Source organism: Erpetoichthys calabaricus, chromosome 12, assembly GCF_900747795.2.
Source record: "Erpetoichthys calabaricus chromosome 12, fErpCal1.3, whole genome shotgun sequence".
In the NCBI taxonomy this organism is placed as follows: domain Eukaryota; kingdom Metazoa; phylum Chordata; class Cladistia; order Polypteriformes; family Polypteridae; genus Erpetoichthys; species Erpetoichthys calabaricus.
Window position 1 is genome coordinate 140637433 of NC_041405.2, and position 13881 is coordinate 140651313.

Below are 13881 nucleotides of genomic sequence, written 5' to 3' on the forward strand. Positions count from 1 at the left end.
CTTCAAAGACTTCAAGCTGTTTTTAAATCTAAAGAGTTCTACCCAATAACAGGACAGTTATACCAATAAAGAGGCCACTGGATGTACATTCACAATCCTATCAATTGTTCAGAGTAGTTGTTTTAAGGTTTAGATCTAGGGAACCCATGTTGCTTCAATTTTTAATTCCAGCCATTTTCACAATTGTTGCATCATAATTTTACTTTTAATTAATCTCATTGTTCAGTTATCTGGCCTGCAAGTATTTCTGTGAAATTCTTAAATATGTGCATTCTTTACCATAACTTTAAATATCTTTTGCGGATTTGTTTTTAATTTAAGTCCTTTCTATATTTTGCTTCCTTAACTGCAGCTAAATATGCTTGATCCTTTGGTTTATTCTGAAATGTGAATTCATAGTTCTGGCAGTGATAGCAGTTTGTTTAGTTTTATGGACAAAAGGTAGCCGACAGCTCCTCCATCACAATTGACACTGCGGAGATAGACTTTTTTTTTTGTTCTTTATTTCGCCTTATACAATTTCTTGTCTTACGAATTTGTTAGTTTTCGCATACCCCTGGAGCAATTACAGGTTAAGGGTCTTGTTCAAGGGCCCAGCAGAGTAGGATCTCTTTTGGCAGTGACGGGGATTCGAACCGGCAACCTTCTGGATACCAGCACAGATCCTTCACCTCAGAGCCACCTCTTGGCCCTATATGACTTTTAAGCCATTATGACACCTGTTGTGTTTTAAATTGATTTGTTCAAAAAAAAAAACTAAAAAAAAAATGCAGAATAATGCATATGACCTTGCCCATAATTAATATGAGTAATGATGGCTTTCACTCAAGAGCAAAGATTTTCTCCTGGTGACACCACCAAGAGGTCTAGAGACCCTTGGATGGGCTCCTTTTGGACATCCTTTCTGTGTTTTCATATTGCTATAACATATACTTCTGAAAGGTGTGTACATTTGTAGGTATAATCACTTCAGTCTCATATTTTATCCATTACTGTAGACAAGTGTTTCTCAAAGTGTGGTTCGTATGTGTGAGTCAAGTGATCCAGTCATCAAGGCAGTGACTTTTAAGTCCCTCGGATGCAATCTTTTACCTGTTTACATAAGCATTTATTTGTCATAATTAAGGTTGCCTAGCTGACATCAGTGGTACCAAACTGATATACTTAAGACATCTGAGAAATGGCTTTAAAACTACCACCACGAGGCATACCGTCTACTTTTCTTGTGGGCATTGAGAACTTTTGCTTCAATTCTGTGCCGTTCTGCTCTACTCCTGTTTACTTGTTGAGGTTACACCTCTGTCGGTCTGTCTTCTTCAACCTCAGTCTCTCTCGAGTCTAGCTGATCTCGATCACTGCACAGGTCTCTCATCTAAACTTATTTTGGTGTAAGCCTGGTGAATCCATGTCTGGTTAAGGCAACCTCTTAATTCCAAACTGCCGGTAACAAGTTAAGGCTGCCAGCTGGTAATCGATTTTCATTGCTAAGAGTCTATTATAAATCAGTGGCTGAAATCTGTGATCTAAAGCACAAATCCAGCAAAGTTTGATTTTAATCTTAGTACTTTTCACATAAATGCCTTTCATAAAATAAATGTGGGAAATTTAACTCAGAATTTCACTGACTGGTCACACTCATCCTCAAGTGGCCTGCTATTATTTTTGAAGTTATCAAAGTGGCCCTCAGTCCAAGACACTTCAAGTACCACTGCTGCAAACTGTTGAATTCCAAAATGTTTTGCTGTGGTTTCCTAATGCTTTCTGAACTGATGATCACTTCTGACACTCTTTCTGCAGTTATTTTATGACTATATAAGTCATTTATGGTTGATAACACTAACCTATATGATGCAGACTGCATTGACCTGCTCTCTTATCTTTATATCACAGAGAGCCTCTTAAACTTTTAATGCCACAGATTTTAGAAAAACCTCAAAGAGAGCATTGTAAACCAAGCCTAGTTTTTATGTGAGGTTTTGGTTTCAAATATGATTTTTTTTTTTTTTAATATATTCAAATTGTATCCAATTAGTGAAATTTGTTCTGACAGCCTTCTTGATATCCAGTCATTTTATGAATTCAATGATTATATGAATAAACCTTGTGGTTATTTTTACATATCAGCTAATTCCAAATTTCCTCTTTTTTCAGTTGCATGTACCAGTTACTCTAAACAGTATGTGAAATTTGTGTTTATAAACCTCCTTCTTTTCTACAAATCCATATTACTAACCGAGAATGGTAAACCGAATGGCATGGACGCAGGTTTACTAACTAAACCGGATGGCATGGACGCAGGTACACGGCGATGGGACCATGAGACGTACTGCACAGGCGCGTACAGCGCACATCTCATAAACCGCAATCAAAGTCGTATCCACCGTGAACGAAGGACTCACGACCCAAAAACGACACAGCTCAACTGACGTGAACGACTACCGACACAGCCACGCCAAAAAGAGGATTCTGCGCTGCAGCCCGGATTCAAACGGAAGAGGCTACACTGGCCCCACAGGTCCACAAAGAGAGTACGAAGGGCGCAGGCGTCAACCGGCATATTATGAGTGGCACTACTGCGGGGTGAAGTTAGGAGTAATGTGCTGCTTGGGATTGTACAAACCGCTGAACGCTTTACACCGAATTCAAACATAATACAGCTCAACGATACAAACACAAGCCCACCTAGATAAGATCAATGAATGCAGGCGCCTACAACCGCGTCTGAAACTGCGGAAGCAAAGCAGGCACGGCTCCAAGACGAACAAGCTCGACTAATGTATTTCAGGATACCCAACCCCGGGGGTAGGCAAGCGAAGAACTAGTTTTGATTAAACAAGAATTTCATTTTAAACATTTATCATTTAGACGGGATTTACGCTTAAGCGTGTAGATATGCAGAATTTTACGAGTCATGTGTAGACAAACAGTTTGGGGGAAAAGGAAGTGTGTCAGTAACAAAAACAGGATGAGGTGATTTGAGATTGTGGCACAGGGTGAAGTGATGGAGGTGGAAATGATGAAGTCAGTAGGGAGAAGTAGGAGGATAGGAATAGGTTTATAGAATCATTATTGTCATGTATGTAGGCTGAAATTCTTACTTGCATGTGTGAGAATAACAACCTTACCTCAAAACCTTTACTTGAAAACAATCTCAGAACAGAATTTACAATACTATGCACTTGAATTAAAAGTGTAGGATTTTAGTCACCAGGTGCCCCTGATAGGTGCCAGTGCTCCAACTTTTAGAAATATGGAAAATTGTGCTTAGTCCATCAGTTTTAATTTATGTAGTACTTTCTATGGTAAACAGTTTACTCACTACCAGTTTTAGTTAATATAGTTTTTTTTATTCAGTCTGTTTAGTTTATTTAATACAGGGCACTAATCACTTTATTTTATATAGCACCTTTTATAGTAAACATTTAATCTCAATCATTCCTCAGTTTTATTTAAAGCATTGTCTTTGAGACTAAGCACTAATGAGTCTATTTTACTGAGTAATCAGTAATCATTCTCTTTTTATATACCTCAATTGTTGCATTACCTTTATTTTATAATGCAGCATTCATTGTGCCTAATTAGCAGGCTCTCGCTTCTTGTAATTATACCATCAGTTTTATTTTATTTGGCACAAGCTGATTGTCCCTGTGTAACTATGACTGAATATCTGTTTTTGTGTGAGTGGGCCCTGCCTTGGACTCATTCTCTGGCCATGGCTGTTTCCTGTGTTGTGTCCAGTGACTAACCCTGACTCTTTGATAATAATGTTTTATGTTCCCTTTCGTTGTGAGCATTTCAGTGCAGGCGTCCTTGTAGGTAGGAAGTTAAACAGGAAAATTCCAAGATCACAACCTCAGTCCAAGGTACGAACTCCCAAACCGAGCAAGTTACTTAATCTACCAGAATCCATCCATCCATTATACATCCCGCTATATCCTAACTACAGGGTAATGGGGGGTCTGCTGGTGCCAATCCCAGCCAACACAGGGTGCAAGGCGGGAAACAAACCTCAGGCAGGGTGCCAGCCCACCGCAGGGCACACACACACACCAAGCACACACTAGGGACAATTTAGGATTGCCAATGCACCTAACCTGCACCCACGCAGACATGGGGAGAACATGCAAACTCCACGCAGGGAGAACCCGGGTCTCCTAACTGCGAGGCAGCAACGCTACCACTGCGCCACCATGCTGCCCTTACCAGAATCCTGTTTATTAAAATACAGAAAATGCAATATGCTTTTATGGTTTGTAATTCACTTTATTGAAAAGCATCAGAAAAAAGGAAAACAAAAGTCTGCCTAACAGTTTCATTTTTTTAAAATGTCATGTTTGTCAAGAAATTCAAGCATTTATATGATTAAAAACCTTTGTTTATACCAGTGTCGACTAAATAAAACACAAACAAATTTTTCCACTTTATGGATTTCTTAAAAAAAAAAAAACGGGATTTTACAGTACTGTCAATTTATGATGTACTACTCTGGAATCAAGTTAATTTGGGCCTCAATCTGTTACCTAGCATTGCAAAGTTATACTGTGTTGCCTGCAGGGGGTGCTGAGCTCTCCAAACCCGACACAGATAGACACAGGACACAAGCTACGCAACAAACATTTTTTAATTTTCTTGTGGGAAACGCTTCCTTTTCGTTTCCCACTTGCACACCACAATTAAAAGTACAAAGCAGCACAAAAGTAAAGCACCAGGCACTTTGTCTTTTCTTTTTTCTCTCTCTGTATTTCCTTCCACCTCCAGTCCTCACAGCAAGTTTCGTTTCCCTTCCTCATGACTCTGGCTTCTGGAGCAGTGGCAATGGGCTTCATTCATCCAATACCCGGGAGTACTTCTGGTGGCCTGTTAGCATGGTCCGGAAGCACTTTTGGGTGAGACAGAAACCGGACCAAGTAGGACTCTGCAAGTTCAGCAGTACCCCCTGGCAGCACCCACAGAACCAAAAAGGGCTGTGCCAGACTCCAACTCCCGTGAAACCCTTTGGGAATTTGAGGCACCGCTGTATCCCAGGGGGGCTGCCATCTAATGCTCCCTATGCTTGTTTTCTCCCCTGGTCCTTCCATTATTAAGGCGTCCCTGCCAGGTAAGATCCCTGGCCATCTGCCACAACTGTTTTATTTTTCCATCAGATTTTGTAATTACCACAACACCATTTTGCTTTAGTTATCAGAACTGCCATTTTGCGTATCAGTCTGTTAGACACAGGCATCTGTCATCAAAGACCTAGCCCAAACGCTGCAATGCATAATGTCATCAATACAGTGATATTTAAGCCAGGATCACAGGCAGGTCTGTGGAGTCAATACACAAAGCCTTGGACTCTGACCTCTCAATTTATGGTACCTCCTACTCCTCTATTTGTAATTAGACTCATAATTTTCAATGGAAATTGAAAGCATATAACATACAACATACAAGACATTTTATCACTGCCAATGTGAATCTTCATGCTACTTTTCAGCACCCTATCCTGTTAAAGTTAGGATTTAAAGGCTGCGACTCTTTTATGTTATTTTTTAAAGAAGGTACAAACATTGAGTAACATTAAACAAAAGGCAAAACTTACAAAATTAAAAAAGACACTATATTTTTATGAAAAGGCTAGAAGAAAAGTAGCCTAGTCAAATTAGTATAAGTGAAATTGAAAGTTTTAACACATTATATTACAGTTTGTTTATTTGGAGTCATTACATTTTTTCTGACTCCCGACTCCATTGGTTGCAGCTCTGACTCAGACTCCACAGCCCTAGTCTCATGTCAAGGGATGTCTAAGGTTATGGATAATTTTAAAAGACTTCATGTGTGCTTACTTAGTAGATTCCCTGTGGTGTTTCGACTTTTGTTAAGAGTTTTTTTTTTTTTTTTTTTAAGTGTTTTGGGATTTGATACACAATTATTTGACTTTATGGTTTTGACACCCCTCTTGTGCCCTGACTTATGTTTTCTTCTCTTGGTCCTTTTCTGTTACCAAAGTGCCTGCCCACCTTCACCAATGGCAGTATGTTTAGTTGTACCAAAACAGTCATTACAAGATAGATTTTTTTTTAATTCTTCAGGTGTGTGCTTAGATTTTGATTTGTATCTTTTTATTATTATTATTTCTATTTATGTTTCATCTGAAATTTGATGCTAAAGCTAATCTCTTCTAATTTAAGATGGTGGGATACAGTACATGTTGAACTTTGCACACCAGGGTAGCACCTCACATAATAAATGTGATTAGTTGAATGATGCACTGTAGCTTGCAGTTATATAACATTATAATGTCTTAATTCAAGTGAGAAGCTTACTTATATACTAACGCAGATAATCCTACTGAACTGTGGGTTATAATCTCTGGCAATGATACAATGCTGCTGCTATGCAACCTATAGACCTACTTTAAAAAATAAGACAAAGCCTATAATGTACAGGGCATGGAGTAGGGCACTTGGCAGTTCTCAAAATTTAAAAAATGGCATGTACTGTAAATGGATTAATTAAAATTGCTTCATGCAGATCTAATATATGCCCAAATTAAAGCTAACAAACAGTTCAAAAAAATGAAACCTACATCTTGTTAAATTTAACAACTTTGAAGTAAACCCACAAACTAGGAACGCTGGCTTCATTAGACCTCTCAAAGAATGCTCAGATTTCACAACAGAAGTATCTTTGATTCATTAACAGTGTACTAGGCAGCATTATTTATGATATGACATTTTCAAATTGGTGATCCACACAGGATAATTTATGTACCAGTTATGTAATTTTAAAATCAGTTCTAGTGGTTTTTGGACACAGAACATTCCAATGGATAATTACAGGTTAATATACTACATACTGTAAGTACTAAAAATGATATCATATTTTGCATCAATTTTAAAAACATTTCATTTACACACCATGGTGACACAGTGGTTAACACTGATGCCTCAGTCTTCCCATGTCCTGAGTTCAGGTACTGCCCAGGTTTGCTTTAATGATTAAACAATCAACCATAAAGTGTTTCTGTGAAGAATGACTTCAAAGAGGATTTCCAAATGACAGGGTCCAGAATGGTATAATCCAGGAGGATCACTGGAGCCCAGCATGGTCTTTTCATCCCCACTGTCAACTTCAGCTAATTGCCCCCGCATGTCTGCATCATCATCTCCCACTAAACTCACAACTCTGCCTATGGAGATCGCGAAAGATTGAAACACGCTTACCAATCTGAAGGTAATGATCGCCACACTCAGAGAGAATATAAATGATATAAGGCGAGATGCAAAGAAGGACAATAGAGAAATAAATGTCCTAAATGAGAAACTGCATCAGGATATGAAAAACCTGGAGCAATGTTTAAGTACTAAGCTTACTATAACCTTTATAAGAAATGCTACAAAAAATTGATGAGAAAATACTTTAAAATGTTTTACTTGTAGGACAATACAAGTAAATTAGAGAGTAAAATTAAAGTACTTGCTGCTCAGCTTAAAGATGTTAAGCAAACGTTCACAACCTGCATTGAAAAAGTTGGACAATCGGCTTCTGCCACAGATAAAAAAGCAACAGCTACAAAATCAGAATACAAAGTGCTCGTGGACAAACTGGCACCGCTGGAAGATAGATATAGAAGGAGCAACATCAGAATGAAGGTCTTCCTGAAAAATGGGAAAGTCCAGACCCAGCAAAATTCGTAGTTGAACTGTTCTCTAAAATAACTGGAGATGACTTTAAATTTAAATTGGACATCGAGATCTTTGCCGGCTGCCACATACAAGGATCGAATGCCTCCAAACCAAAAAGCCTAATTGTCCGTGTTCGAGAAACTACAGGCCAAATAATATCTCATGCCCCTTCTCAGACACAAACATGAGATTATTTTTGAAAGTACCCCTATTTGTATTTTCCCAGATATCTGTCCTGCTACAGCTGCTGAACATGTCGCATTCCGCAGCATTAAACAGAGCCTACATAGAGCTGAAATCAAATATAGCAACTTATACCTTACCAAACTGAAAGTGGATATTGAAGATCAGTTTTACATTTTTAGGTCTCCGGACAAAGCAGATAAAGAACTGAGAAGACTGATCCCGACTTTCTTATGAAACACACGATCATGAGTCATACCGTGTTCTGGCAAGTCAAAGAAGATTCTACTTGGAAGTTTGCATTTTTTACCATTTGTTAGGTGAAATTTGTCGTTACTATATATTATATATTTTTTTAATTAAACTGCAATTAAGCTGCAGCAACTAACATCAGCAGCAAAGCTCATTTGACATTCCTGATCAGGAAGGGCTGATGTATTGCAAAACTGAGCAGCAGTGACAGATTAGCACCATCACTATCTCACATTTAGCCAGCAACTCATTCCATCACTGTGCACCATTAGGATGTTTCTGCTCATAGCTGTCAGACTTTATAAGTCCTCCTTCCATTGTGCAACTTTATTATTTACAAGTTACAGTACACACACATTTAGTTGTGCACGGTATTTCTTTAGGGACGCTATACATTGAAGTACACTGTATAGATCGTGTGTATATTTCTGAGTAGTCCACATGAGCATTTGTGTGTACGTTGTTTTAAATGTTTTCCACTACGTCTGTGGACCCTTTGCGTTTATGTTGCTATTTGGAGACCCCTGTGGTCAAAAAAGTTTGTTCTGTCTGTGTGACTTTCTATCATTTTCAAAATGATGTTGAATATATGACCATTTTGACAGGCTGCTGAGACCCGCACAGAGGCTGCATGTATATAACTAAATGTTACTACCAGTATGCCTCTGTAACCAGAATGTAAAATGTAATCCGTAATTCTTTTTACAAACCACCTTAATACAATGCATGGTCATGAAATAGGTGCAGCCCATCCTGACAAAAATGAGAAACGAATCCGGATTCAGCCTTGATTTTGGAGCACCAGTTCAGTCCAGGGTGCACTTTTGTACACATCTGCTTTCATTTATGCCAACCAATTAAAACTCACCAGTAAACCTAACTGGCACATCTTTGGGATGTTGGATGAAAACCAGAGCCCATCGAGAAATCTGTAGAAGAAAGAATTGGGGAATAGTTCCTTTCAGTTTATTCATTTATACCTTCAGCAAGTATAGATTCAACATTTGTACATATTTTTACAGGTTTAACACAATAAGAATAAAATTCTAAACCTTACAATATTTAAAAATTCATACACACTATCAAAATAATTAACAGTAAAACAGAAACCAATTTCAGTTGATACACAGAAGCAAAATCATGCCAATTTTAAACCTGTTAACATGCAGTGAGAATTGACAGTTGTCAACTGAGGAGAGGAAAACATTCCTGGAGAAAATGAACCTCCGAGTGGTCTATGGCAGTGGTCCCCAAACTTTTTGACAGCAAGGACCACTTTACCAGAAGCAAATTTTTCCAGGGATCGGGAGAGAGGTGGGGGGGGGGGGGGGGGAAGGTTGAGGATTCTGGGTGGGTTTGTAGGGCAGTTTTATACACAATTTACATTACATTTCTATTATTATTAAGTTATTAAGCAGTTCGCATACGTTTGCAACCCGAGATTTTTCTTCTTTTTTTGCATATAACAAAGACATATGCATTGCATTTGTCATTCCCACAGATTGCACATCACAAATATTAACAGCTATCATTTTTTCGTGTCTGCCGTTTCTATAGAATGTTTTTCAAATGTTGACAAGCAATAAGCAAAAGGTATCACTAAAAACCACAGAAAACAAAAACAGCAACAAAAAAAAAACAGTATGAGGAAAGTTCGAAGAAAGAATTTTTTTTTTACAATGTTTCTGTTTGGGGATCGTTGTGCAAATGTGCACCACTGAGCTGCGACCACAGATCTAACAGCTCTGTGGATGATTCATTCAAGCATTTCAAGGTCACTTCATTGTAATGAAAGTATCTGCTGAATGTACTTCGTAGTAACGAGATTTCTATAGACTCGTGTCATATGGGGAAACTGTCGGGACCAACAAAATACTTTGTTGTAATACTCTCTCACCTCGGTCTCTCTCCTCTCTCTGCACCGCTGCAAAGCCCTGCCTGCCAAGCGTTCTGAAAAGTCTGAGTGAGTCTCCGTTGACGGCAGTTCTGTAGTGGCCCGGTAGTAGGCTGCGGACCGGGGGTTGGGGACCCCTGGTGTATGGCATTTATAATAGGCAGAGTGACCGTTTTACTGGCTAGGCTACCACCTGCCTGCCCTCCTTTTTTTGGCATCTTTGAATTTCATAAGCTTATGCTAGAGTCTGCAACTCTAATTAACTAAAGTAAAACAAGATAGTCTGGTGTTCTGTTTGTAACCATTGGTCTTAAGGTTCCCAATAATTATGATATCTTATTGCATGGACAGAAACAGCCATTTGATAAAGTAGCAGTGACATCAAGTGCCTCTGTAGAATACTATCAAAAGGATAGGATGAAAAAGCTTTAATTACAGTTCTTACAAAGCATAGTACCAGGTCTAGGATTTAGACCCATGTTTCTCAGGCTTTTAGGCTGAACCACTAACTGCTTTGCCCCCAAAGCACCCCAGTTCTAGCCTTAATAACCCACCCACCATCACAACAATACATTACAATATTAATGTTATCTGTAACATTTGTGGCTGCTCCTTGCTCACAGGAACAAAATTTTCAGATATGTGAAAGGCTCTGAGCTGTCCACACAACTGCTGGAATCTTGTCAACTTTCACTATTTAATTCCTTTTGACCAGTAAACCTTTGCTACCATTCTGCTCCTGACTCTAGGCAGAATGTGTGTACTGTTCATGGTCACCTAGTCACTAAAAGCTTTAATGTCAGGACTTACCCAAATGGTCTGAAATTCCCACCATTTTTTGGCCTAATGCATGCCTCTTCTGTTCCTTCCATTAATCCAGGAACACTATGACGTGCCTGTGTTTAGAATCGCAATGGTGTGCTGCTGCTACTAATGCTTTCTGGTTCCTACTGTATTTCCTCATTTGTTGTACAAAAATGTGATGTCATCTGGGCCTCTGGTAAGCAGAAGCAGTCCTGCTGACAATCCTACACTCCTATTAACTGTTTCCAGTGAACCAGTGTCATAGCATAAGATATTTGATGCCACTGTTATACTCAAGTAATTCTATCCTACTCTCCAGCAAGAAACAGCCAAACCAGGCTGAATACTCACAAGGTTAACTGAGGATGGGCAGTGTCAAAAATTACTAAGATTCCACCTCTCTTGGTAGCCTCTGTCAGCGCTGACTTGGTCCATCTCACAAAAATGCAGATGACGTTCTCTGACTCTCTACTGACACATGAGTTTTATCTCATATTTACTTTTTTTTTTCTCCCTTGCAGCTTAAAGTTGGAGTGTGACAAGCTTGCCACTGAGAAGTCTGAAATGCAGCGTCACTACATTATGGTGAGTGTGGCAGTTTCGGGAATGGCTGTAGTTATCCTTACTGTTGTAGTGCAGAGGGATTTAGTTAGTAGCTCTGAACTGTCTTTGTATTATCCACCAATTATTGGTCTGAAATTACTAATTTGTCTTTACCCAGTAGGAATTTTGTGCATTTTGGGACCATTAAGTTATGTTTAATGGGACTGATGTACCTGTGTAAGTCTGGTAGAAGACTGTAGGGCTTTCCTAGCTGAGCAGGCATTGAGGGCATTGGGTGCCATGTATATCCCTCTAGCCATGGCCGTTTTACCAGTATCATAGACCGTCAAACAAAGTAGTGAGCTGGGGCCCCTGTTTTGATAGCAAAGCAGAAACATACATAAGCATCAGAAACATTGTGGGCCCCCGGCCAGTGCTTATTGTGCCCATACATTAAGACAGCCATGCCTCTAGCAGCACCACAATTCCATAGCTTTTAAGAGAGTGGGGAACCAGAATGATACATGCTGTAGATATATCAAGAACATCTAGTTGCAAAAAAGTATTACATTTACGGTCTTCAACATTCCAGTCACAGCCTTCAGTTGAGAGTCTCTGTAATCCTCAGCACGTTTTTTTTGTGAAGTAAAGCTGATGCACCAGCCACTATCATGACGGGCATCTCATCTGACGGCTCACTTTGAAGATCAGAGTGTGCTTTTATCATCAGCTGCCAAATTGAACAGTTACCAACAATACCGTCAAATAATTCATCCATCCATCCATTCATTTTCCTAGCCTGCTCTAGGGCTGGATTGCGGGGCATCTGGAGCTGTACCAGCAATCGTGGGCACACATGGACAAGGCACCCCAAAAATGTATCCTTTAATCCATATTTGCCCTAAATTTTATGTGGTTGTGTGAATATTCATTTCAGTGCCCATCTTTTGGTGTAGGGATGCCCCTACCTCCAGCCTATGGCCCTTCTGCAGTCTGTATAATTTGTTGATCTGCCTAATCTCATTGTCACTGGCCCTGCCTGCGTAGCCGTCTGATGTTTGCGTCTAATTGATCCGTTTAACGATATAATCTGATCTAATCCCCGACTTGCTTCAGCGTCAAACTGACACATCAAAAAAAAAAAAAAAAAAAAAAGGTGGGATGCTATCTAATAGGCTATTGGATTTCACACTCTTGAAGCTCAGCTGGGCTTTCCGCTCTGCCATGCGCTGTAATTGCTTTAGGATTTGGAAATCCATTCAAGTTGCCATTAATGGCTGCCACGCTAGACACTCAATCATTTTTTTCTTCCTTTTACATTAAATCCTGTTAAAGGTGTGCTTATATCTGGCGTGGGCAGGCTTGTTTACTGGCTCTCGCTTTTAACAAGGATGTCTCCTGAGAGATCTTTAGCCAATTTTTTTTCCATTCTTTGTCATCATCTTCTTCTTTTTGGTTTATATATTTGACCAGATGCGATCCAGTAAATCCTGAATGTATAAGAAAGATTTCCACAGTCACAAGATTGAAACTACTGTAAAACATTTTTAGTTGATAATTTGAAAAAAGTGGAAGAGGTATTAATTAAATACGTGTTAGTATATATATACAATATATATACACATATATGTGGATGTGTGTGTATTGACAAATAAGTAACTAGATATCAAAAAAATATTTCCCATTGCATTAAATGGGAAAAATAATACATTCCCAGACCATAAGAAAATCCTCCTCAATTTCCCCAAATATCACTAAAGCACACATTCATCAAGTCTTGATTTCTCAATGATATACAACAGTTCATACATCAATTACCTAATTTAAAAACCATTAATTAGGTCATTAATGAGAATGTTTCGATACATTAGGCTGCATTCAGGATAAATGATAGAAACCAAGTATTTACTTCTCTCATGCAAAGGGAAAGTTCACTTCCAAGGCCAACTAGAACAGTGGACTTGACTCACAGCAAAATGTAGTTATGAAATTTGTGGGAAAGAAATTGCACTCGTTTTTCAATTGTTTCCAAGTTTTTTCACCTTTTTAGAGCCATTATTCAAGATTACACAGATATTTTATGATAGATGCAACCACTGCGCAAGACTAGTACAAGAAATCCCAGAGGTGCATCAGATGAAATGTACCTTACGACAATAAAGTGGTCAGGATAATGAATTTTTGGCAAAGAAAACCAAGAGTTGTATCAGAAATCTGGATAATGAATAGTTGAATAAAGTGGAACAACTGTATTTATTTATGTATTGATATTGCTGGACTCCATTATGTTATTCAGTTACAGCTACTTTATCTTCTCGTCTGTTTAAGGAAATCATTGTGTTTATGTGTACTCTTTATGTAATTAGTAATTTGTAAAGTTTGTATTTGCATCTCACTGTAAACCTGATACAGCTCAATGAAGAGTGCTATACAAAGGTAAACTGAATTGAAATACACAGTTTGTGTGTGTATATATCTAATGTATAATAAGATGAGCTCTGCTCTGTGTTTATGTCCAGTCCCTCTGAACAATATAAT

General features: G+C 38.7%; 1 protein-coding gene across 2 annotated transcripts in view; it reads left to right on the forward strand.

Annotated features, from left to right (window-relative positions):
* Positions 1-13881, forward strand: part of LOC114662753 (TLE family member 5-like) — a 169802-nt gene that overhangs the window by 142158 nt on the left and 13763 nt on the right. For both annotated transcript variants that reach the window (XM_028816402.2, XM_028816403.2), the window contains exon 3: positions 11322-11385. In XM_028816402.2, the coding sequence (XP_028672235.1) occupies positions 11322-11385 (64 nt within the window). The remainder of the gene's footprint in view (positions 1-11321; positions 11386-13881) is intronic.